Raw genomic sequence first — 26,586 nt, forward strand, 5'->3', positions numbered from 1 at the left:
GACATGTAAGATACCCCATCACCTATCATATATAGGAGCCAGACAAAGACTTTATAGTGGTTAAGACTCTAATAGTTGTGTGTCTCTCTGTGGCTGTTTTGCATCTCTGTGTGGTGATTTTGAGTCTCTTTGTAGTCATTGTGAGTCTCTTTGTAGTCATTTAATGTGTTTGTAGGGATTTTGAGTCTTTTTCTAGTCATTTAGTGTGTCTTTGTAATGATTTTCAGTCTCTTTGTAGTCATTTTGTGTCTTTATAGTGATTTTTAATCTCTTTGTAGTCATTTAGTTTCTTTTTGTAATGGTTTTGAGTCTCTTTGTAGTTTATTGGCGTCTCTTTGTGGCCGTTCCGCCCCTTTTCATGGTCGTGGCTATGTTCACTTTGAAGCAATTTTTCATCTCTATAGTTATTTTGTGTCTATTTGTAGTCGATTTGAGTCTCTTTGTAGTTGTTGTGTGCCTCTTTGTGGTAATTTTGTGACAATTTGTAGTTGCTTTGTGTCTCTTTTGTGTGTCTTTGTAGTCAGTTTAAGTCTCCTTGTAGTTGTTGTGTGTCTCTTTGTGGTTGTTTTGCATCTATCTGTGTTCATTCTTTGTCTCTTTATAGTTGTTTAATTTCTCTTTGTAGTGATTTTGAGTCTCCCTGTAGTTGCTTTGTGTCTCTTTGTGGCTGTTTTGCCTTCTTTAATAGTCATTGTGAGTCTGTGTCCTCTTTGCAGCTGTTTTTAATCTGTTTAGGGGTTTTATGTCTCTCTGTAGTCAGTTTGAGTCTCCATGTGGTCATTTTGTCTCTCTTTGTGGTTGTCTTGTTCTCTTTGTAGTCGTTTTGAGTCTATTCATAGGGGCCGCTGACACTTTGGGCCCCTGACCCGTTCAGTAATCCATCCATAGTTACCACATAGAAAAATCCTTTTGCTTTACATAAATAATACCTGTAACCCTTCCATTTATAGAAGTATATCCAACAGGGTCATGGTGAGTTATTGATACTGGTAGCCCTTTAAAACACGATCCAGACAGTTTCCCTCTGCTGATTAAACACCGTCACATGTCAGAGCTTCACCTCTCGCCTAAAGAAGTGCTTCACCTTTTTATTGTGCGGAGCGAATGATTTATTTACAACCATGGTAACACAGTTGGCTACAAAATAAATTAAAAAAGAATTGGGGTTGGCTATTGCAATGGTTGTGATTGGCTGATCCAACCCCCACCCCTCATCCCAAACTCCGACATGTGGGACATTATACTTTGTGTTTGTATACAGTATGTGCATGCGCTCAACAATTGTTTACATATATCTGTGCGATTGTATCGGAGTATTTGAATGTGAAGCGCACTTTTAACATGATAATAGTACCAGCCAGTGTGTGTGGGGTCACGAGGATGATGATGATGATGAAGATGATGATGGAGGGCTTTACTTGTTTCACAGTCAGGATGTTTTTATGGTGAGTTTTCTTTGTTTTGGAGGGGGGGGCAGGTGGTGGTGACTCTCCAGGTGCCTCAGAGTCCAGTGGGCAGTGTGCAGTCTCATCGCAGGCCGGAGCCCGCTGTGAAGCCGTGATGGGTGGATTGGTGGGTGGGTGGGGTTTGTTATTTGATGATCTGAGGACAGTCGCTCCACGCTTTGGCCTTTCTCTTGGCCAGCGCCAGCCACGCCGGCTCCGTGCACACCTGCGGCGAGTCGCTGGACGGGAAGCGCTTCGACACCTCCTTGACGGCAGGAGGCGACGGCGTGGAGTCTGCGATCTCAACTGACAAGACAAATGAAACACAATCATTAGTGGCAAATCTATACCTCACACCACACGACCTTTTGTAAAGCTCATTTTATAAAAGAAGTTTACTAATACTGATTCAGCTGTAACATTTATCTTATGATCTTTAAAACAAAATCTTTCCTAGAGCACCAGGTGACGCCTCATTTTGTTCGACCAAAACTCCCAAACCCCCCAAATATTCACTTTAAAAACATAAAACAAGACAAAGAATCAAATTCTCACATTTGAGAACCATCATTAGTCATTGACTCATTTTCTGTCAGTCAACTAAATGTTAAAATTGACTAAATGTTGCAGCTCTATTCTAATTTATAAAATATATTTTAACATATTCTATTTTTCAATCAATAATAAGAAATGTATTTTGATTTATTTAAAAATATTCAAGAGTTTCAACATCCTGGAAATATGGAGTAAGGGCTGAATATAACAAGTTAATTTAATTTACTTTATATTTTATATAGTAAATAGTATGTAAATTGATTATTTTGTCTGGATAGAAACAGGCTGGAAACTTTCCATAATTACACAATAATACAAAAAAGAAGCTCATCCTCATCTCAGAATTTTAATAGTTTTGGGGGGAATTTTCACTTAATAAATGAACATAATTTAAAGAGGATTTCTTGCAGTATATTGCTTTATTAATGTTGGATGGACAGGTTCTTACCGGTGACGGAGCTCGGTAAAGTGTTGGCTTTTTTCAGGTGTTCTCGGCGCTCAAATCGTCCCAGCAGGCTGTCGGGTCTCTTGGGCTCCTCTGGCGTCCGCGGTTTAGAAGACGGACTCGTGCTGCTGCTCCCTTTGCTCTCTGTGGGGCTCAGCAGGGTCGCCTGTAGACGAGATCATATTGTATGAGTGGAAGGATACAGATGTGTGTGAATATTAATAAGTGTCTGAAGAGGTTCCTACACTGTCTCTGTGTTGGGAGTGTTTTTCAGACAGTTTGGCCTCTCGGTGGCCCCGCCGGTCTTCTCGGTTGTGCTGCTGCTCCCTGAAGCCCTTCTGCTTCTGCAGAGCCAGAGTGATCCACAAGGGCCCGGCCTCCTTCTCCTGGACCTTGGAGCTGTCCAGAGAGTGCCTGCTCTGCAGCGATGGTTTTTCTGCAGGAAGTTTTGACATATTACATGGGCAAAATGACAATTGATTCTACCAGAAAAATACAAGTTCTTTAATATAAAATAACTTTGCTGGAGCTGCATGTTCATCATACAGTTCTTCTCTTCAAACTCTCGAGAAGAAAAGAAATGCCAGCGTCTTTTTCAATTGTTCCCAAAAAGGAGAGAGCTTTCTTTATGTGGCCGCCAAGAGCTTCTTTCTGAGCACTTCCCATTTTATTGTGCGGTATCTCCAGGAGCTTTAAGTTGAAAAAGAAAAGCGATGGAGACGTCACTTTCTTAATGGAAGAAGTGTCTGTCCATCCTGAACTTTATATGTTGGACAGAAACTTTCATGATAGACCAAAACGCCTATTTGTGTGTAAAATATGTGATCAGGAAATTGGCATTATGCTTTTGTAGCTGCTGATCTCTGATAATGTTACATTGTAAACAACCAATCAGTGGCAGTGACAGGAGGAGAGCTAACGAACAAAGGTTGTGTTCAGTTACATTATGATGCGTTCTCCCTTTTTTCTTTTTTGCTGATCTGATCTGTGTCTCTGATCCGTCATACAATCCAAACTGTGACTGTGAGTTTTATGATCAGTTGCTACACTAATTAAGATATTTTTGTCGTAGAATCATTGAAACATTGCTTGTAGAGCTTCTTCTTTGAAAGGTGGGATGACCCGCTACCCAGTGCCCTGCTGGCGCTTTACTGCCAGAAGAAGGTGCTGCGTGGACACGGAAACTAACCCATGCAGGAGCTCTATGTTGGAGTATTTTGCTGTGTTTTGTGTTACACTGACCTCTCTTGATGAGCTCTGCCTTCCTGTCGGTCTTCTCTCTCCAGGGGATGTTAATGGAGGGGAAGAAGGATCTCTTCTCCTTCGGCTCCTCCTCCACTTGGACCTGGCCTTGGCTGCTCCGGTGAAGCTGAGCCACCGCCGACGGTTCCTCCGTCCTCTGGATCTCGGCCTCTCTGGGAGGCCCTTGGACAGCTTTGGGTAGCGGCGACGGCGGAGGCGTGGGGACCGCACCGCTCGGTTTTGGTGACGTTGTGGGTCTCCGGTAGATCGGTGGCTTGGAGAGCACTTTCTCACCTTCTCCATGTGGGGTTGGGCTGGTAGATTTACCCAGTTTAGCCCGAGGGCCGGAGGGGGAGGCGTGTAAGTATTTGCCCGCCGGGCCTTCTCTCTGAGGCGACGTGGGACTCGTGGATTTGTCGGAGAAGACGGAGGAGGTGTCGGAGTCCGGCTCGATGGGGGTGAGAGGCGAGGGGACGCCGTCGAAGCTGTCCCCGGCGCTGTATCGCTTCTTCCTCTTGTCCGTGGACTGCTCGCTGTGAAAGCGGAGCGAGTAGTTGGTCCTCCTCAGCTTTATGCCGAACGGCGAGGGCTGGTCGTCGCCTTCCTGGCCTCGGTCCTCGCCCTCCTCTCTGCTCTCGGACGCCTCGGACTCTGACTCCGACGGTTCGGCTTTGGCTCCCGGGCTGGGAACCAGGAAGGAGGGGAGGTCTTTGGCGAACATGCACTCCTCTGAGCCTCTCTCTGCGATGCGGACGGTTTTGCTCGTCCTGTTCTGAGGTTTGCTGGTCGGAGATGGCGAGGCGGTGCTGTCAGACAGAGAAGCTTCCTCTCCTGCGTCCTTCTCGTCGGCGCCAAACACCTCAGAGTTCCTGTTTGAATCTCCGAACTTCTTCTTCGCAGGGGTGATGGAGAACTTGGCGCTGGCGGACATGGTCTTCCTGAGGTTCGTGTGGGAGAACGCTGGCTGGTCTTCGCCGCCGGGCTGGTTCTTGCTCGGTTCCGGTTGCTCGTCGTATTTCCCCTCCTCAACCCCCTTGAATATCTTGGACCTGATGCTCGCCCATTCGGCCAGGACGGACTGGTCCGGGGAGAGCGAGGACTCGTTGAGCGATTTGGTTTTGCCAGATTTACGGTCCGGTGAAGTCTTGGTCTTGGTCGGCGGTGTTCCCTGCGCCCTTTTATCGTCGCCCAAACCCAGCAGGGACATGCAGGCCGTGTCTTTGATCTGGTCCAGATTGACGGCCGTCCCGCAGAGCTGGGCGCCTGTCACTAAGATGGCGGTGTGGGGGACGTACGGAGACGTGGGCAGGTTGGGGGACTCTGGTCCCTCGGAGGAGGAGAAGGAGGAGGAGGAGGCCTTGGCGCTCTCTCTGTGCTCGGACACACTTCCGCTCTGGTGGCTGGACGCCGGCGTGACGGGCGTCAGGTGGACCTTCTGGAACAAAATCTGTTTTTCCCCGGAGGACACTTTGAAGGAGAAAGGCCTCTGTCTCTCCTCCATCTCCTTCCAGCGCAGCTCCTCCTGCTGCTCCTTCCTCATCCTCTCCTCTGCCTCCTTCTTTTTCTTTTCCTCAATCTCCTGCAACCTCAGCTTCTCCGCTTCCTCCTTTTGCTTCCTTTCCTCCTCCTCCTCCCTTAGCTTCCTCTTCCTCTCGGCCTCAAGCTCCCGCTGCCTCCTCGCTTCCTCCTCCTCCTGTTGTTGTTTCCTCCTCTGCTCTTCCAGTCGTCTCCTCTCCTCCTCCTCCTCCCTCATCCTCCTTTCCTCCTCCTCTCGCCACTTCCTTTCCTCTTCCTCTCTGATCCTTCTCTCCTCTTCCTCCCTCCTCCTTCTCTCCCCTTCCTCTCTGAGTCTTCGCTCCTCCTCCTCCTGCTGTTTACGACACCTCTCCTCCTCAAGCTCACGCATCCTCAGCTCCTCTGCCGCTCTCTTCCTCCTCTCCTCTTCCTCATGTTTGAGCCTCTGCTCCTCCAGCTCCCTCTTCCTCCTCGTCTCCTGTCTCTCCTCCTCATGGAGTCTCTGTTTCTTGAAGCTTTCCAGGCTCTCGACAGATGCTCTGCGCTGGGCGTCCGTGGAGACGCCTGCTGCCTCGAGGTCCTCCTGCACCGCGCCGGGAATCGAAACCTCTTGGAAGTCCTGAAATGTAGAAATATGATGAGCTCATATTTTAAAAAGTGTCGCAACATAATTCAACAACACGCTGAGGCACATTTGAGGCGACTCACCTGTGTGAAGCGCCGGTGTTTGTGGGAAACCCTCTGGTTTTTGGGTTTGACGGACAGTTTATGCTTGGCGGCGGTGTTGTCTAAGCGAGGGCCCGACTGTGGGACCGAGTCCAGATTGATGGACTCGATGGTGCCGGTGGGCGGAAGAACTCGTCGGGACCTCGGTGACCTCACTGGAGTGCTGTGTGGTCCGGCTTGTTGAGCGCCCTGGACCTGCTTTAGTCACAATAACAGAGCGTTTATGAAGAGGAGACCCTTGTCTTATATTACACGTTTTCTCAAAATGTGTGTTTAAATATGCAAATGAGGCATTCTCTTATTTGATACGTGCTCATTTGCATACATTTACAGAACATAAATCTGAACATTGGATAAAGCCTGGTTCAAAAATCTTGTTTCATTTTGTCTCATTCTGAAATGTTTAAATATGCAAATGAGGCATTATCTAAGGGTACATTTTTGTGAAACAAATAGTAAAAGTAGTAAAACACCTTAATGTGTATTTTGGATGTTTTGTATCCACTAGTCTGGAAGAAGACAATGCCTCATTCCTCCAAACTGATCAGTGCATGCAAAATAGTTTTTGCCTGTAGTGTCTCTCCTCAAAAATGGAACCAAACATCACTTCGTCATCAGATTACGTTAATAACTTGTTACCTTTGGCTCTGTTGTTGCTGGCTCGGCTTCCACCTGGGCCAAAACCTTCAGGGGACTCCGGGGAACCTCTTCCTCATCTGAACTTCCCTCATCTCCCTCACTTTTCCTCAGAGAAGGAGGCCTCTGGCCAAACTTGATACCTTGTGCTATCTGCCGCTGTTTGACCAACAGAGAAGGCGACACGTTACTTATGAAGACTGAAGAAAAACTGTCCAGCGACTGAGTGCACATTCTTTTAGAAAGGCCCACCTGCAGGTTCCTCACTTTATCCGAGACGTTTTCCTGGGACATGGTTTGATCCGGACCGGGCTCGTCCGCCGGCTCCTCTGGGATGAAGATGCTGTCGTGTGAGAGGGCTCGAGATCCGATGGGATTCAGCTCCCTGCAGACGGAATGAGAGCGTCTTTTATCATTTCACACAAAGACAATGAATGACCTCTTTTTACACAGCAGCTGTTTCAGCACATCAACTAAACGGCCTTTTAGCAGAGCCTCACCCGGTTTCTCTGCACATTGTGCAACCACGACGTTTAAACACTTTCATTTTCTGCAATTGGAGAAATCTGATAAGAAGTTTATAAAAATCTGTCTGGGTGACGGCTAAAAGAAGCTCACAAACTTCCTGTTTATGCCCTAAATTATACTTTTATCAGCAATAATATGACAAAAATGACAGGCTCAAGTTGATTAACTCAAACAAATACATGTAAAAAAAGAAACTTAATCTGTGTAAATACCTCAGACTTTGACTGGACTCCTCATCGTCAGAAACGACTCCATTACACACTTCCCCGGTAGAAAAGCTGGCCTTTAGCTCTGCTCCATCAAAGCCCCCCTTCGCCTCCCTCTTCTTCTTCCTCCCAAAGAGTCGTCTGAAGGGCTGGAATTTGCCCTGTCGTCTTCTCTCTGCTGGCAAAAAGAGAATGGATGACAGCCACGGCCAGGTGCAATCAGATCATCAATCTTTATATCTCGCCCTCGAGGTGAGATAACAAGCAGGACAGAGCCTCTGGGCGTGTTTTTGTTGTGTGTGTGTGTGTGTGTAGATAGTGAAATGCAATTGATTGAATTAAAAGAAAAATAAATCAAAACAGCAGATGGAATGAGAAGAAAACCTCGGCTCTTTGGTTCATACTTATTCATATTTAAAAGGAAGTAGGAGAGATCAACAGCACGCAGGAAAAAAAGGGAAGCATCGACAGCAGAAGCAGCTTTAGATAAATCTTTGTAAGCAGTTTGAACCCACAACGACATCCTGGCTGCCCAAGAAGCTGACGTGACATGTGTGACTCATATCACATCTGACCTGTAACATTTCAATAGATAACAGCTCTCCAAGATGAACACGTTTGTTATCTGCTGCATAACTAAAGGGAATGAACTTTGGTTATAAAATGAATGACTCATATCTATTCTATCTCTCTCATTTCTATCAGTCTATTAGTCTATTAAAGGCAAAATGCCAAAACAATAAAAGACACATGTACAAACCAGGAAGAGACTTAAAATGACCACAAAGACACCAACACTACAAACAGACAACCAAGAGACACACAATGATTAAAAAGACACAAATAAACTCAGAGACTCAAAAGGATTAGAGACACACAAGGAAACTACAAAGAGACTTAAAATGACTACAAAAAGTAACGAAGCAACTACAAAGAGACTCAAAAGGACTACAAATACACACAATAAAACTACAAAGAGTAGTTTGTGTTCAGAAGAACACAAGACAACTACAAAGAGACACAAAATGATTAAAAAAGGCCCAAAAGGAAACTACAAAGAGACACAAAATGACTACAAAGAGACACAAAGGAACTACAAGGAGACATAAAAGGACTAAAGAGACACACAGGGAAACTACAGAGAGACTCAAAATGTCAACAAAGACACACAAAGCGACTACAAAGCGACTTAAAATAATTTTAAAAAGACATAAAACAACAACAAAAAGAGCCTAAACAACTATAAAGACAGCTCCTCTGTGGGAACAGTGGACTTTTAGTGTGTCTGTGTCCCTGGGACTCACAGTCTCATAACGTAATAAAACAGAGCAGTTGTAATAAACCCATTTGGTTCATGAGGAAGTCAATGTTCTGAAACCAACTTTTGGACTTTTGGTCGATTGGTCTTTATTTCCTCCATCATGCCAGGAAAGTTAACAAACTCTCAAGCTAAACTTTCCCATGAATGTTGACGGTATAAAAATGTAAAGAGAAATCATAAACGTTATAACGAGCGTTTCTCAGCGCTGCTCATCGTGTCGGTCGGCGTGTTTTGTTTTTGTCTGCGAGCTCGTGGAGGTCCACTGGGTGAAGTTACAGAGCGACACAGCTACTCTACACCGCCCTGCAGGCCGGCCTTCTCAGGGACCCGGGGTATCACTTTCAGAGCTATAAGTAGCAACTGGTGTGGGATTTCACTCCGCATGCTGCTCAGTGAACAGGAGGCATCATGGGAAATGATACAGGGAACTAATTTCCCCACGTAGATCCCAGACTGTTAAGTGTTTCTTACGTGGGAGAGTTTAATTGCCGTGGATGTAGAAATATACTGACGAAGATATAAATATAAAGAGAATGTGGGAAGTATGTTATAATTATGTCTTCATCTGTTTGTTAGTCTCCACCCACGTATGTAATAATGTGACACAGAAACCCCGTGTGACACAAAACGACTGCGAAGAAACACAAAGAGGCTACAGAAAGAGGCAAAACAAAAACACACAAAAGATAATTACAAGAAATGACACAAAACAACAACAAAGATGTACAAAATGACCACAAAAACACAAAACCACAGACAGATTTGTAACAAGAGACACAAAACAAAAACAAACAAACTATGAAATCTGTGTCTTCTCCAAAATCTTGCAAAATTTGAGAAAATCCAATTTTCCCTGAAAGCTTTATTAGATATTATTTTATATTTTGTCAAAATGACAATGATTCATCACTAACTTTAACAAATCATGAACCTTTCCTTCCATCTGTACTGTACTTCTAATTATATCTACTTTACTTCCACAGCCTAACGATTTGGATCATTCTGACTGATATTGCGATATGATTCACGATATGGGAGGGAATGATAATTATTATTTGATGAAAACCACATTAAAGTTATTTTGGTGTGATCTTTTGCAAGGATTTGTTCCAAACAAAGATGTTTTCTTAAATCTGCAGAATATAATTTGTAGGCTGGCGTCAATCTTCTCATCTAATCTTAAACATGAAAGTGAATTAAAGGTATTTTCTAAAATGTCAAACAATTTCTTTAAGAACTGCTCATGTGGCTGGAGGCAGCAGATTTGCTATTGTGTTTATAAGCAATGATCTCACAGAAACTTATATAGGTGGTGTAATTCAAAAAAATCAAAAAATACAGCAGGGAAACAATTTAGGTTTAAGCAACAAACTACATGATTAGGTTTAGGAAAGAAAATACTTGGTTAAAATAACTTACCTAATTTAGTCTACTTTCGGTTTTGTAATGTAACTTACTATGCAAAATCATTTTAAAAAGTAACATTTTGGATATGTTACATAAATAATGTAGACGTTACGATATTTAAAGAAAGGTAACGTGACTTTTGGTTTAAATTTCTTGGCCTGCATCATTTAAAAAAAGGTAACTAACGTAGCCTACGTAATTTAAAAAATGTTGTGTTTTGGTTTCACACACAAACACCGGTCTCCTGGTGAAACTCCTGCGTTTGATTTTTGATAATCCTATAGTTCTGTTTTTATATGGATTAATTGGCGGTCGTAGCTCTGAGCTATATTACAGAGCTATTATCAGATGTTTTTAATATTTGCCTTGATTTTTCTCTAGTGGTCTTTACTTCTTCATAAAAATCAATTCCCATTTAGGACCTTGATGTTTACATAAATGTTTGATGTTTACATAAAGTTGTATTTCTTTTTTTGGGTGGTAAAAGACTTGAGAAGAATAAGAGATTATGGTCTTTATTTAACTCTCTTTTAATAGAAATATATATATATTTTAATTCTGTGTCTATGCAGGTTTGAGATTTTGTTACAATCTGTGCATGCTTGTGCTTATTATTAACTAAATTCAGTGTTATAAAAAACAATGTGTTTTTTCACATCACTGTTGATGTTCATGATATTATGTCTCTGTCTGACGGACTCTTTCTTTCTCTGCTGAAGTGCAGTGATATTATGATGTGACACCGATGTTCTGTTTTCCTGCAGAAAGCTCTTCCAGCGTTTCTACTCTGGTACAAAGCCCATAATGCACCGCTGTGGGCACGCTCACACACTCATGCGTGAAACGAGAAAGGGCACTTTTTCCTCCCTTCACTGCAGCACAGACGACTCAGCAGAGCAGCGCCCGAAACCCAACGCCGGGGTTAACTCTTGCCTTCCTGTGTGCCTGTGCTGCAGCTTGTTTTTGCCTCTAGTCATCTGATCATGGAATATTTAACATCTTGTGAAGGAAAATTAACCAGCTGGCTGCAGAAAAACCCCTCCTTGTGATTTCTATGTATTCCATAAACCAAATATCTCATAGAAACAATGCAGCAGCTCACTGTTCTAATAACAAAACAGCAACTCTTCTTCAGGGACTCCCAGAATGTCTCATGATTCAGGCCTACATGACTTAAAAGGCTCATGAACTTATAAAACACATTACCTAAGTCTAACTTTGAGCTAAATCGGGTTCAACAGCAAGGGATGCCAGGTTGCCATGGCAACCACTTTGAGAAATTGGCATCCACGGCCACAGCATAAAGAGTGAAAACAGAGAGAAACAGCTAGACTGGCTGTCCAAAACATTCATTTAAATTAACATACTTAGATTAATCCATCCATCCATCTTCCATAACCGCTTATCCAGTTAAGGGTCGCGGGGGTGCTGGAGCCGATCCCAGCTGTCAATGGGCGAAGGCAGGGTTCACCCTGGACAGGTCGCCAGCCTATCACAGGGCTGACATATATAGACAGACAACCATTCACACTCACATCCACACCTACGGGCAATTTAGAGTCTTCAATGAACCTAAGCTGCATGTCTTTGGACTGTGGGAGGAAGCCGGAGAACCCGGAGAGAACCCACGCTGACACGGGGAGAACATGCAAACTCCACACAGAAGGTTGTCTGGCCCGGGAATTGAACCCGGGCCCCTCTTGCTGTGAGGCGACAGTGCTAACCACTACACCACCGTGCAGCCCACTTAGATTAATGTTGTATTTATTTTCTTTACACTTCTGATAAAGCTGACAATCAAAAGCAAGTGAAGAAGAGATAAAAGAAGTCAGAACCACAGCACACCAGAAGCACAAACTCTAAACCCGTCACCACGCCATGCAGTTCTTAAAGAGACAGTGCTTTGGTACGCTGTCTCTTTAAGACGTCGCCAAAAGCACTCTTATGGGGTTTATTTTGTTTTTTTTTCCTCTTTACCTGGGCCTTTGGATTCGGTTACCTCCAAAAGCATGTCGTGCTTAGTTTCCGTGGCGTCCGTCGCCATGGTCACCGCACACACCTCGGCTGTGGTGAGAGAAGAGGGAAGTGAGCATGCGGATGCTTGTTATCGTGTTTGCTGCAGGTTAAAGTAACGGGTTGTGAGCGTTCGATTCCAGGGCAAAGAGAGGAGAGACATGTGAGAGATCAGGAAAGAGCTGCAGTTGGATTCATGTCTTTTTTCTTTTTTTTGCTCTCTATCCTCTGTAGTGTTATCATAAAAAAGCTTGGCTTTCTTGTTTCTTGCAGAATGGCTCTTGGTGATTGGCTCGTCTGGGTCAAGATAAAGCCTCTGCTGTTTTAAAAGCAAAGCGAGCCCTCAGAGGCCTCTCTGTTGTGGATTGTTGATGAAGTAATGGTGGCACTAACAAAGTCAGCTGTACATCTGAAATGACAACACACAGCTAAGAAGCTAGAATGCCAAAATGCAAATGAAAGAAAAAACTGAGACCTTTTTACAGCCAAAGTCTCCAAAAAGATGTGTTTGCTTTTTGTCAACAGAAGTGGCAATTCATGGGAGCCATCTAGAGGAGCTGAAAGGCTTTAAATCAAAATGTCTGGTTGTTGCATATTTGGTTGTCAGAATCTACTCAAGTTCTACAGAATTCAGACAGGATCACGACCCTTTTTATAGGTGTTTCAGTTTAACGAGTGGCCGTGTTAACTGGTGACATTTAGCCAAATGCCTCCGTGGTTGCTCGTAGTAAATTAAATGGTTGGCGTGGATAATAAACAGTGAATGAGTGTGTACATTAAATAGATTGAAGGCTTTTATGAGGACTACATGTTCTGGTGTTTTTCTGTACCGAGGCGAGGGTCCAAGGACAGAGGATGTTGTACGCATTGTAAAGCCCTCTGAGGCAAATGTGTGATTTGTGATTTTTGGGCTATAGAAAATATATTGAATTGATTTAAATTGTAAAACGGAAACACTGTACCGTCTCTGGCTGATGGCTGTTTTTACGTTCTGTACATGACCACAGGTAACAGAGTTGGATCATCTAGTGACTTGTAGCTCGTCATGTCTCTCTGGAGTAACGTTCTCCAAATACATGTTTATATCTGGAGACTAAACATTGCTCGTGTTTTCCACCCACACACTGACAGCACACAGATCTGTAAAGTCACTTTGTTTTGGTTGCATTCTCCATCCTTGCTGTTAAATGTCCTTAAATAGCTTGACAGGCTTTTGCACTCCGTCGTAGTTCCGTTTACAAACGTACGTACGTCATCACAGTTTGCAAACTTAGTTGAACATCCAATTATAAGTGATCCACAGCAGAAATATTCACACAAAAAGCGACCTCACCGGAACCAACAAACCACAGAGCTGCCTCCTGAGCCCGTTTTCTGATGTACAGCGGGGGGGAAATGTGTGTTTTGTGTGAAACCACAAGCAAACCTGAGGCCGGCAGCAATAAAACCAGAGAGCGTGAGACAGTACTGAGAGAGAGAGAGAGCCATGCTGTCTCCAGTGGGATCAGCATGCCGTGGGCTTCCTTCCTCTATGGGGGGGGGATAAACGGACAGACTCTCTCAGAAATGTCTCGTCCACTGAAAAAAATCGCTCTTTGTCCCGCAATATCGAACAGGGAGCGAACAAGCAATGTTTGGCAGTGGTGGTGTGTGAACACAGACAGAGAGACACTGTGTGTGAGGAGAGAGAGAACAGAGAAACTGTGGAGTCTTTTCTTGTTTGTCTGTTTATTTACATGTTTGCTTGGCTGCAATGTCCGAATGTTGTCTAACAAACAAAGTGTGTGTGAGCTGTTTTATTTGTTGGTGTGTGTTTGCAGCTTTGTTGCTGCAGCCGGAGATGTGATGATGGAAGCACGAGGAGCAGCCATGTGCTCTACAGAAGCAGAGCGATGCCCTTTGGCGAGGATGCAGCTGCATCATGGAGAGCGGCGGGCGGCAAAAACACGAAGCTGCGTCTCGGGGCGTTCTCGTTCGACGGCGACGTCAACTGCATGGCCGAGCGCCATCTAACCCTCACAGCACAAGCAGCTCGCTGACGAAGCAGACGGACGGACGAGCGCGGCGGTGGGGGGGAGTGGAGGCCATGTGACAGTTTACCTATTTCAGCTGCACAGCTCGAGACGGCTGAGCACCACTGCAGTAAAACCTTTGGGAACATCGATCTGCACCTTTTGGGTTTTTTTAAGCACAAAGCTTGTTTTTTTTGTGGCTGCTGCCTCCGACGTGGCTTTGGGAGGAAAACGGTGGAATGAAAACAGAACAGAGACAAAAAAAACAAAAAACAGGTTTGGGGTTTGTTAGGTCTGTTAGTGTCAGATGCACTCACAGTGGGAAACATGAACATGACAACAGGGATAACATGGGATGGATGAGGAAGCATTTCTAAACAGGAAGTGACAACGACATATCTGATGAATCTATGTTGCACTTCTTAGGGTCTAAACCAGTCAACAACCTGAAGTGTCTTAAACCTGCATTCTCTCTCCTGTCCACCAGGGGGCGACTCCTCTGGTTGTATAGAAGTCTATGAGAAAATGACTCTACTTCTCTCTTGATTTATTCCCTCAGTAAACATTGTAAACATGAGTTTATGGTCTCAATCTCTAGTTTCAAGTCTTCTTCAATACAGCATGATGTTCATTTAGTAAATGATGCTCCATTTAGAGTCAAACAGACCATAAAGCAGGGGATGCTTTAGGGCGGGGCTACACACTGATTGACAGGTCTGTACCACGGCGTCAAAAAAACAATATGGCCACAGCCAGAATGCAGAACTTGAGGCTTCAAAACATCAGTCCACAAACCAGACGCTGACATCACAACTACTACTTCTCATATATACAGTCTGTGGTCTAGACTAAACACAACAACGTCTCATGAACACCAACTCTTTCTCCCAATCTCCATGGCAACATGTTAGCAGCAACAGAGGCCAGAGGAGACGTACACAACACCACAGAATCACTACAAACAGACAGACATACTAGTCGTCACTTGTTTCTCACGGTGCCGTTATTTCAACAGCGGCTGCAGCACAAAGGAGCCGAGTGCACTAGTCGTTTAGCGCCCCCGGAAAAAAAGGGTTGGGCAATTACAAATAAGGGAAAATAAATATCAGGTGTGTGGGGTGATTAATCGTGATCTGCGCCGGTCACATGAATGCTGCCAAACTTTGAGTGTAAAGCAAGTCAAGACACGGTGGTTTAAACTGACAAAGTGATCCTGTTTACATTGTGAAACAGAGAGTTCTTGTTCTTCTCTGGTCCCGATGTTTAAAAAAACCTCTCTTTTATTATTTTTTCACTGTGAATTGTTTGTGTCCAGGGCGTCACCAGAACGTTTCTGTTTCTATGGAAGAATAAAAATGCCTAAATACTAACAATTCAAAACAGAGGAATACGTCCTCTGCTGAAAAAGGCTTAAATTAATTACACCTCCACACAATAACTTATTCTGTTGTTAAAGGAAAAAGCGAAATAAGTCTTCTTTTAATGTGTGTATTTATTTGTATTATATTACACAGTAAACACACATATGAAACTAAAATAAATGTGTTTTTTATACATAAGGGCTGTCATGATATCAGATTTTCCCTACCAGTTATCGCGTTCAAAAGAACTCACAATAAATATAATATCTAAATAGAAAACTTGAATAAAAAGCAAATATTAATCTTTTACTTTCATTTATCGTCTCTTTTTTTGCAAATGAATTACACTCAAAATACGAGTGTAGGGAGGTTGAGTGTCTCTGCAACTATAACTATATATATTTAATGATTTAAGAGATGCTGGATTATTTACAAAATATTATTATATGTGTATCATTAACATTATATCAATATTTATTACATTTTTACACGGTTATTGGCCAAAAATACATACATTGTTTTTTTGCGTTAAATCTTCCATATAAGTGATGGTTTGCAGCACATAAGTTTGTGTGGCAATTTTACAGCAGCCTACTGCAAATAACAGACTCCTTTGAAGGCATTCTTATTGCTCGTCACAGTCAACTTGATATTTATTCACATTATTTAGCATTATATCACTTTCCTGTTTATGCTTTTGCATGTGCAGGTGGAACCACCAAACTATCAATTGAGTGATGTTGAGCTAAGAAAACTACTTTAAGCACAAACACCAGAGGCCCGAACATATCTTCATGTTCGTCCTCGTCGTCATGCAGCGCTTTACTCCCGTCACCTTTGCGACCTAAACGGCACAAAGATGTCGAACAAACAGGTAAAAAACAGCTAATGTTCATGCAGCGATGAAAACGGAGCCCCAGGTGTGTTAGTGAACAGGTTTACCTTAGTTAGAGCTGAGGAACATTTCATTAATAAGAACAGGCTTCAGAGACGCCCTGCCTCCCCCCCTCCCTCTCTTCCTCCCTCACCTGTCTGACCTCAGAGCTGCCATTTCCACCCACTCCGTGCTCTGATTGGCCAGCTGTGTGGAGGCGAGAAAGTTAGTTGGCTTTCAACTTTTCTCTCAAGCTCTTTTGTTCGATCATGACACAACATGTTCTGTCACTTTTCATGTGCAACACTATGGATGTCCTCCAGGAGAGACAGTCTGAAACTGTGCGTCCATAAAACTTATATACCCAATTGATGTAGTCAATGTGTCGTCGGGATCGTCATTTTGGCCGTCGCCATCTTGTTTTTGTGACACTAGAGGGTTAAGCTAATAACATCCGAACGCTGAACAAGACATTTTCATTTACTGAAAAGACAATGTGAAAAGGTTAAAGCTGTCAGATGAAAACAAGGATAAATCACAGACTGGACAACGCCGTGATAGCGACCTGTCAATCACTGTGTAGCCCCGCCCTAAAGCATCCCCTGCTTTATGGTCTGTTTGACTCTAAATGGAGCATCATTTACTAAATGAACATCATGCTGTATTGAAGAAGACTTGAAACTAGAGATTGAGACCATAAACTCATGTTTACAATGTTTACTGAGGGAATAAATCAAGAGAGAAGTAGAGTCATTTTCTCATAGACTTCTATACAACCAGAGGAGTCGCCCCCTGATGGACAGTAGAGAGAATGCAGCTTTAAGACACTTCAGCATTACTTTGTGTATGTCCCATATTTTAATGATATTGCAAAACTCTTCTGGCAAAATTAAATGTTGACCTGCTGGTACTGCTAAAGGAAAAGCCAGACGACCACCAATCCATCCTCTTATTGTTGAGATATTTCACCTTGTACCAAAGCAATGGATCACCTGACTAACCAACAACGCCATCCCTTGAGCCTCCACACTACGAGCATGGCTAAAAACCTTCCAAGAGGTACTAAACATCCACCATTACCAGCCATCACTGCAGCTATAACCAACACCAAAGCTCTGGTTTTGTGCCGACGTTTTGCTGTGAGGTGCTGTTGGCATTTGTCCGCTCTCTAAATATCCACAAAGGACTTTAGAGTGACACGCAACATGTATCACATGACCGTGGTTCTATTTTCCACATTAGCCAACGGTTAAGTGACAAACACGCAACAACAGAAAGGTTTTTCTTCTCCTGTTTGAGCATCTCAAACACTTTGACTTAAACCAAAAGTACAGTTATATTCACTAAACCACCCTGAACAACAGGAGCTGATCATAATGTGTTTTTGCACACAAGGAGCCAGAAAACACACAAAAAATCAATGTGAATTATATTCAACCAGCAAAAACTACGTCACCCAACACTTCAACAGTTTTTTTGGTAAACGTTCTGTATAAGAATGCCTTCTTACCGTCCTGCAGTGGCTTTGTGTGCGAGGGTATCTGTGAGTGTGCGGCCGTTCCACCTGCCTGCTGTCACTGTGGATCTAGGACATTACCTGGAGTCAGGTGTCAGATGCAGCGAGGGTGTAAGTGTGTGTGTGTGTGTGTGTGTGTGTGTGTGTGTGTGTGTGTGTGTGTGTGGAAAGAGTGACGGCGTAAACATCCCTCGATTAATCTCATATTAATGAAAATGTGATTGCTGCTCTACGACGCAAACACAGGACTTTAGGAATGAAAAGTGTTTGTGATGTTGGTGTGGAGCACATGTACAGTCCAAAGTGTGGGGTGGGTGGAGGAGGCGTGTCAGCGGTGGGGGGCTATGCGAGCACCGAGTGCGAGGAGGGATGGGCGTTCTCCTGTGTCTGTGCTGAGGAGGCACAAAGTGACACTTTGTTTGTGACGCCAGATCGCCGGCCACCGGAGAACAGAGAACAGAGTGGCATTCATCGTCTGCGAGCGGCCGACAGACACAAAGGCTCTCATTGTGGTTCAACAGTAGCCGAGGTTGTTCATGTGTGATTAGAACCGTTTGTAATGCTGGTGCACCACAACTACTTATTAATATTGTGGTCATGAATAGAGAGCGATGCAGGAATGAGTCAGCATTTTTGTGCTTCCGGTTCCCTGAAGTCAGAGGATAAATCCCAAATGTCCCCCCCCCAAGGCCTTAAACCCCGAACCCCTCAGGGAATGAACTGACCTCACCTGGTAAATGGTGTAAATACGAATGGGACAGGGTTACGTTACCATGACATTGCAGAAAATGTTTTGCACAATTGTGGGTATTTATTTCATATTTTTTACTCCCTGACTTTTCCCTCACGAGATGAGACGTAATTGTCAACAAATCTGTTCACTTGTTTTTGTCCAAACAGCTTAAATAACAAAATGAAATGTCTAATGAATAAATATGTGTAATAAAGTTTCATCATGTGTGTTTATGTTCCATCTTAAATCCTTCATTTTTTCAGTGTGAATGTAATTTGCCATGTTCCGTTCTCTTTGTTTACCTTTTTCGATGTCCACTGGTAACCCCGTGTTTAATGTCACATTGCTATGAATTGTGGGTAATTCCTTTGGTCAAAGTCTGCAGAAATGTGTACTTACGGAAAGGGTTCATAAAGGGTTCAAAATGTCGGTTTATGTCCTCTAACACTCGACGATTCGACAGTGGGACAGAACTAAACCTTCACAGACTTTGGGAATGTACCTCAATGTCTGTGATTTTAACGTTTTCTTCTATTTATTCTATACGAATTTCGAAGCTTTTACGTGTCTTAAAAAAGTATTTAAATGAGACGACTAAACGTCTTCACTAGAACACTAGTCCTCCTTTAGCTTAGTGATTGAGACCTGAAGTCATGTGACCGTCGTGTAGCTCCTTTACAGCCTATCGTTAGCTTTTTTACTTCTGCTGATTGTATTCACGCTTCAAAAATCATAAAAGCAGAGTTCATATTTGAAGATTATCTTAACATGTGTGAGTTTGTATGACACAGAGATTATTTCTGCAATACTCCAAAATCAAATCGATGAATCCTATTTGCTTTTTGACGACGGAACCAGTGCGATGCTAACTTCCTGGTTGGCTATAAAAGTACCTCATCCCTGCAGCTAAAAGTAACACACAAAAAAACCAGCAGCTTAGCTCCCCTACTAGCCTCAATAACGTCTTCATATATATATATATATATATATATATATATATATATATATATATACACACGTGGAATAACGGTGTCAGTGTGTAATAAGGCCAGCTCCCCCTCTCTCCACTCCTGGCGGCTTCACACTGCAGCCTCACAGGGATGTATGGTAATGATGAACCAAACCTTCACGCCGCCTATATTACAGCCGCACAGCACTTCAAAGACAGACTGCTCCTCTGACTGACTCTATGCAGAAAATAGAAACCCCCCTCCCTGTGGAGCAGCACAAACGTGCCCTCTGAAGTCATTCACATCCACACAGGAGGAGTCCTAATGAGTCCACAGCATGTGGAATGACATTGTAGCAGCTAATACGCTAACCATGCTGCTAACCACTCGTTTGAGTTTTCCATGGGATCAAAATTGCATGTTAGGATGAAAATATGTGAACGTATGTTTTATTCTAATAGTCAGACATTAATTATTTCCATTCTTAAGTGATATGAAATCAGGCGACCTCTAGTTCTGCCGAGTGAAGTAAATGAGGAAGTGTGTTAAAGCTGCATTCTCTCTCCTGTCCAGCAGGGGGCGACTCCTCTGGTTGTATAGAAGTCTATGAGAAAATGACTCTACTTCTCTCTTGATTTATTCCCTCAGTAAACATTGTAAACATGAGTTTATGGTCTCAATCTCTAGTTTCAAGTCTTCTTCAATACAGCATGATGTTCATTTAGTAAATGATGCTCCATTTAGAGTCAAACAGACCATAAAGCAGGGGATGCTTTAGGGCGGGGCTACACACTGATTGACAGGTCGACACCAGAGACGTATACAGCGTCTCTACGTCACTCCTCCTCAGTCCTAATATGGTTACTTCTGTTTATCGTTCTCAAAAAACCAACATGGCAACGGCCCTAATCCAAGATGGCGACCGCAAAATTGCTAAACACAAGGCTTCAAAACGTCAGTCCAAAAACCAATGTGTGACGTCACACACAGGTACACACACAGGTACACACACAGGTACACACACAGGTACACACACAGTCTACGTCCACTTCTTACATACAGTCTATGGTTAACTTGTTATTCTGGATAAACGCTGACATTACAGTTGTGACCTTTATGCCTCAAACACGTCGGTGAAATAAACCTTGTAATACTTTTATTTTAACAGAATACATGCTGCATAATAAAAGAGCAGAGATGTGTGTTACATAAACAAGTATTACCTTATATAATGCTTTACATGTTACACATCAGAATAGTTGATGATAACTTGCATCACATGAGGACAAAACCTCGTAAGGAATTGAGGGGTTGTGCATTAGATAAGGGCGGTACTGTCTAGTACTGATATCTGTATTATTGTACATAAAATACTGTGTACACTATTTATTGGTGATATCTAAGAAACACAGTTTGACATCTGAGATCTGAGCATTTACTTGACTATTTATCTGACAGCTGTAGTTGCTAGTTTATTTGCAAAAATACAGTTTTACACGCAAAACATGCAGCTGATTATATGAATTATAACAACAAAACAACATTTTAGTGAAAGACTCCACTTGACTTTTGAATGCCGGCCTTTTATTTTTAACAAGCCGGGAGTTTCCACTCTCGTTTGTCAAATGACTGACAATCAATTGACATTTCAAAACGAGCAGGAAAAACAAGGAGTCAGGCTGTGCTTTAGTCTTTAGTCTGCCTCACTTGTAAAAGATAAATTCCTCAGTTGCAGTTTTTTTATCTGAGGTCAAAGGGTGTTAAATGACTTAAATGAAATGGACGCTGTCTGGCGTTGCAAAGGAATTCAAACGTCTGGGAAAAACTAAAGTGTTTTGTTCAGACACCATTTGTACGTTGATGCTTGTTGTTTACGGTGTGAGAACGTTGCAGTTCTTCATAAAACGCTGCTCTTGAACCAGTGACGGTGACATACAGTCTTTACTGTGTTTCCTCTGCTAAACACACAGACCCCCAGACTGGAACCGCTTTGTGTCTCAACATGTCATCACTGAACCATCAGATCCACACACCGAAACCATAAACAGCTTATAGATTTATGACCGATCAGGGCTGAAGCAGCCGGCCAGAATAAAAAAAACAGACCAAGATCACTCAAAACCAGCAGCATAAATCCATCAACCAGCAGCCTGGGATTTCATCTATTCTCCCATGGCTCTATATGTCTGAGCACCATGAGTCCACTGATGGTGACAGAAATGCAGCATTGATTTAATAAAAAAAAGGGATTAATCGACGTGCAGATGAATAAATCCATATTTATATATTTCTTTGCACATGCAGGCCTGCAGCATATGGAGCATGGCTCTCCAGCTGACTCAGATGTCCTGTGAAGGGCTGAGTGTGTTGTGCAGGCTGTCGTTCAGGAGACAGGAAAGAACCACAGCAACATGGATCGATGCCTAACGTTTAATGGCAGATAAGCGGATGCTGCCGCAAAGGGATTACAGTCTATTAATTGTGGAGTAAAAGAGCATAAAGAAAGGCGAGTGGAGAACAAAGAATCTGGCCTCTTGCTGGGGTTTTCCCCCCCTCACATATTGACACAGATGCAATCATAAATAGCATTGTATTGATTGACATTATTTCTCTTGTTATTAATTATGATTTGGCCTGTTGACATCTGCATTTGCGCATTTCAAGTCGGATCAAATTGCAAAGTCCCAGCCCATTTACAGGGCGCACACACACATAGGTGCATGCACACACACACACACACACACACACACACACACACACACACACACACACACACACACACACACACACATGCACATACACACACACACACACACACACACACACACACACACACACATAGATGCATGCACACACACACACACACACATAGATGCATGCACACACACACAGATGCATGCACATACACACACACACACACATAGATGCATGCACACACACACATAGATGCATGCACACACACACACACACACACACACACACACACACACACACACACATATATATGCATGCACATCTGCGAGGGATGGAGCAGGAGATGAGAGAGGGTCCATGAGAAATGAGATTTAGTGACAAGGTCGTCGTGAAAATGGAAAAACAATCTGCATAAATAAACACCATGAACAATAATAAGAGAGTAAATAATATAAATAACCCCTCTACCTTGCTCTGTAACGCGGTTCCTCCTCCAGATCAGCTCCGACCCTTTTGTGCTGCTGATGCTGATGATGCTGATGATGCGGGTGCCCGACACACGCACGCACGCATGCACGCACAGCTGCACGCGTGAGATGGAGACTGGGAGGAGGGTGTGGTCCCAGTCACGACGCGAGCACGTTACTGGGACGTCAGCTCGTCGCTTTTCGGAAGAGGAGGAGGAGGAGGAGACACAGAAGCTTCATCTCCTGGGAGGTGTTGTGTCTGTGGACTCTTTAAATATCATCCACATGTTTCCAGAATGATGCTCTCTAATTCACTGATTCTCAACCTTTCTTGTTCCCAGAGTCCCATTATTATAATATTTACCTTCAAAGGACTCCATCTGATTTATGTTGTTAGATTTTGGTTTTAATTTACAATCATAAATCACAAATTAGTCTCTTGGGGGCTTTTCGCTCTGTGCAGAATATAAGACATCCTCTGTCCTCTGACCTTCGCTTTGGAAAAGGAAATACTCCCAACAAACATTTTTAAACAGGAAAAGAATAATGATAAATATGAAATACAGATATATAACTGAGGAGGAAGTGAAATAGTCACTCTTATGACTCTAATTGGTCTCACTTTAATAGTGAATAAAGCAATGAAAATAAACTATTCCCCATTTTTCTAGAGACCACTAATCTGATTAACACAATAAGACTAGAACACCACAAAGAGCACAATAAATGTAAAGATTGTGAATAAGAATCTCCATTTTTTCATCCTGTCTTCTAGAGATATTAAAGCTGCAACTATTAGTCAATTAATCAATCAGTGCAAAAATAACGGGACGCTATTTTAGGACATTTTCAAGCAAAAAATGATTGAAATAACCATCTGATAGTTTGTGAGGCTTTCTCATTCAGGATGCTCATTTTGCTCGCTTGTATCCGCACTCTTATTCTTTCATTCGCTACTCAAAGCTCATGACCGTGTGGGGAGGTTCTGAACGTAGACGGACTCGACTTTAGAGGTTTTCCAGTCACGTCCAACTGGTTTGAGGCCTCGGGGTGGAGACCCAGAACCAGTGGAAGGATGTATATCTCATCTGGACTGGAAACACCTCAGGCTCCTCCAGGAAAACTAGAAAATCTGAGGAGAGGGACGTATGGAATACTCTGCTGCCCCATCGACCAGATCTCGAATAAGCAAGAAAGATAATGGGAGGATGGATTTTCTCAAATGTATATAATTGTACACTGAATATCTTTGGCTTTTGGGTCACACAAAATAATCCAATCTCAAAAGGGGTTTCTAGACTATTTTGACAGACCCTTTTTACCCGAAAAGAATAAAAGGCAGATTAACTGAGAATGAATTTAATCGTAAATTGCAGCTCTGAAAGATAAGTTCAAACATATAGTTGTTATTTAAAGATCTCTGCATGAGAGGACTGACATTACATGTTCCAAAGATCAAACTCATCAGTATATTAAGGATAATCTCCAAAGCTGAAAGCGTGTTTTAGCTTCTATAAATCTAAAAGCATGAGCTGAGATTTATGTTTTAACCCATTAGCTCCGTATTACAGGCTTTAAAACATATATAATAAAATAACCCTTTAGACTCTGAAGAGACCATTTTAACACGTGTCAAGATTTGGAACATTTTTGTAGATAAACTTACTTCCAGGAAGTGTGCAAAAGATTGATATCAATATCTGGTAATAGCTTTATAAACTCAAGAAAGAGGCTAAATACAACTCAGCTGGTTCTAGCTATGCCGTAAATGTGTTAAAACCTATAGATCTATGATTGATACTTAGCTTTGAAGAGTAAGGACTAGTATTTCTAGTTAAGTATTTTTTTGGTAAACAACAAATTGATTTCCTAAGTGTTTGCATTCATCTTTAATACGCTCTCTGTTTGTGAGAGGTCGGGTATGCCTTGTGTTGGCCTTTTGGGGAGAAACTATCTTCTGATGTTATTAGTGTACAGGACACCCGAGCAGAGCTGGAAGGGTGGATGAGACCGAGAGTGGTGCTGCTGCTCCTCCACACAGAGAGTCAGGTGATGTAGCTCTGAAGGATACAACAAGAACTGTACCTACTGTAACGTTAAACCTTTACTGACTTAAAACTACACGAAACCTTCAGTGGCCTTAAAGGAATCTGAATCTCCTCAATTATGCGGCTGTGGCACATGAGGTAGAGCGCTTGTCCCGTAACCACAAGGTCGGTGGTTCGAACCCCTCTACTGGCAACATGCCGAGGTGTCCTTGAGCAAGACACCTAACCCCAAGTTGCTCCCCGGGCGCTTCATTGCAGCCCACTGCTCCTCCGGGATGGGTTAAATGCAGAGAAATAATTTCCCCATTGTGGGACTAATAAAGGCTTATTATTATTATTATTATTATTATTAATTATGGCTCAACGCTGAGGAACACACTAGCTGAACTACATGTCCCATCTGGCATTTGGGTACTTCAGGATCTATCTTTATTTTGTTGTATAGTATGTGTATTTATTGTCTGTGTAGTTGTATAGTATGTGTATTTATTGTCTGTGTAGTTGTATAGTATGTGTATTTATTGTCTGTGTAGTTGTATAGTATGTGTATTTATTGTCTGTGTAGTTGTATAGTATGTGTATTTATTGTCTGTGTTTGTGTAGTTGTATAGTATGTGTATTTATTGTCTGTGTAGTTGTATAGTATGTGTATTTATTGTCTGTGTAGTTGTATAGTATGTGTATTTATTGTCTGTGTAGTTGTATAGTATGTGTATTTATTGTCTGTGTAGTTGTATAGTATGTGTATTTATTGTCTGTGTAGTTGTATAGTATGTGTATTTATTGTCTGTGTAGTTGTATAGTATGTGTATTTATTGTCTGTGTAGTTGTATAGTATGTGTATTTATTGTCTGTGTAGTTGTATAGTATGTGTATTTATTGTCTGTGTCTGTGTAGTTGTATAGTATGTGTATTTATTGTCTGTGTAGTTGTATAGTATGTGTATTTATTGTCTGTGTAGTTGTATAGTATGTGTATTTATTGTCTGTGTAGTTGTATAGTATGTGTATTTATTGTCTGTGTAGTTGTATAGTATGTGTATTTATTGTCTGTGTAGTTGTATAGTATGTGTATTTATTGTCTGTGTAGTTGTATAGTATGTGTATTTATTGTCTGTGTAGTTGTATAGTATGTGTATTTATTGTCTGTGTAGTTGTATAGTATGTGTATTTATTGTCTGTGTAGTTGTATAGTATGTGTATTTATTGTCTGTCTGTGTAGTTGAGCTGCTGCAACACTTGAAGGAATATAATAAAAGGATCCACAAAACCTTATTCTGCAAAAATAAAATGTTTACCTAATGTGAGCCTACAGAGTTGTTTATTCTTCATTTAAAAGTGTGCAACTGTAAATATGTATTTGTTTTTAATAATTTTCAATAATAAAAAGTTTTATTTTGAAGGTTGTGGAGAGGGAAATGGGTAGATTTACGCAGGCTTTACGCACAGTGAGCCATGGGGACGTGGTAGGTGACCAGCCTCTGTCTCACTTCAGGAACAACTTCAGCAGCAACAGGAGCAGTTATTGAACATCTCACCCGGGGACCAGGCATGCTTCCCCGCAGGCAGGACCTCAGCTCCGGCTCGGTTCGTCGGGGCTCTGCGGTGCTGCCCTCCCTGCTCACCTTCCTGGTGATCGTGGCGTCCGGAGGCCTGCTGCTCATGATCGAGAAGGGAATGCTGAGCAGCATGGAGACGCCTCCACCCAGAGGGGCCGGCAGGCGGCAGGACCTCATCAGGAGTCCGGCTGCTGTGGACGTGGACGCACAGGTAGTTAGTTGTGGAGTGGATTATGATTTGTATGTTTATGAGTATTGTGCAAGATGTGTTGCACAAACTGGAGGATTAAAAGCTTCCACAAGGCTTTTCTGTGGGGGGGTGAAGAAACTTTAA

General features: G+C 42.6%; 2 protein-coding genes across 3 annotated transcripts in view; one reads left to right on the forward strand and one right to left on the reverse strand.

The window, feature by feature from the left end:
• Positions 1–69: 69 nt before the first annotated feature.
• On the reverse strand, positions 70–22,697 carry cracd (capping protein inhibiting regulator of actin dynamics). Of its 2 annotated transcripts, XM_054602451.1 has the most exons (9): positions 22,648–22,697; positions 7,305–7,473; positions 6,817–6,949; positions 6,568–6,723; positions 5,911–6,126; positions 3,688–5,821; positions 2,691–2,881; positions 2,449–2,611; positions 70–1,751 (listed from the first exon to the last, which is right to left on the reverse strand). In XM_054602451.1, exons 3-9 carry the CDS (start codon positions 6,856–6,858, stop codon positions 1,591–1,593), a joined length of 3,063 nt encoding a protein of 1,020 aa, XP_054458426.1. In that variant the 5' UTR covers positions 6,859–6,949; positions 7,305–7,473; positions 22,648–22,697; the 3' UTR covers positions 70–1,590. The 2 variants fall into 2 exon arrangements, with proteins under 2 accessions (XP_054458426.1, XP_054458425.1); XM_054602450.1 differs by lacking the exons at positions 7,305–7,473; positions 22,648–22,697 and having other exon boundaries at positions 5,911–6,123; positions 6,817–6,940.
• Positions 22,698–26,140: 3,443 nt separating this feature from the next.
• The window catches only part of chst14 (carbohydrate (N-acetylgalactosamine 4-0) sulfotransferase 14), a 4,645-nt gene continuing 4,199 nt past the window's right edge, over positions 26,141–26,586 (forward strand). The window contains exon 1 of the mRNA XM_054603078.1: positions 26,141–26,463. Within this exon, the coding sequence (XP_054459053.1) occupies positions 26,245–26,463 (219 nt within the window). The 5' untranslated portion in view covers positions 26,141–26,244. The remainder of the gene's footprint in view (positions 26,464–26,586) is intronic.

The sequence above is a fragment of the Anoplopoma fimbria genome, chromosome 8 (assembly GCF_027596085.1).
Source record: "Anoplopoma fimbria isolate UVic2021 breed Golden Eagle Sablefish chromosome 8, Afim_UVic_2022, whole genome shotgun sequence".
In the NCBI taxonomy this organism is placed as follows: Eukaryota; Metazoa; Chordata; class Actinopteri; order Perciformes; family Anoplopomatidae; genus Anoplopoma; species Anoplopoma fimbria.

Excerpts from the sequence above, each read along its gene's own strand:
- cracd (XM_054602451.1), bottom strand. The coding sequence starts at position 6,858 with ATGTCCCAGGAAAACGTCTCGGATAAAGTGAGGAACCTGCAG. Across the intron at positions 6,724-6,816 it reads ATAAAGTGAGGAACCTGCAG|CGGCAGATAGCACAAGGTAT; the intron begins GTGGGCCTTTCT and ends TTGGTCAAACAG. Across the intron at positions 2,612-2,690 it reads ACTCCCAACACAGAGACAGT|GCGACCCTGCTGAGCCCCAC; the intron begins GTAGGAACCTCT and ends TCTCGTCTACAG.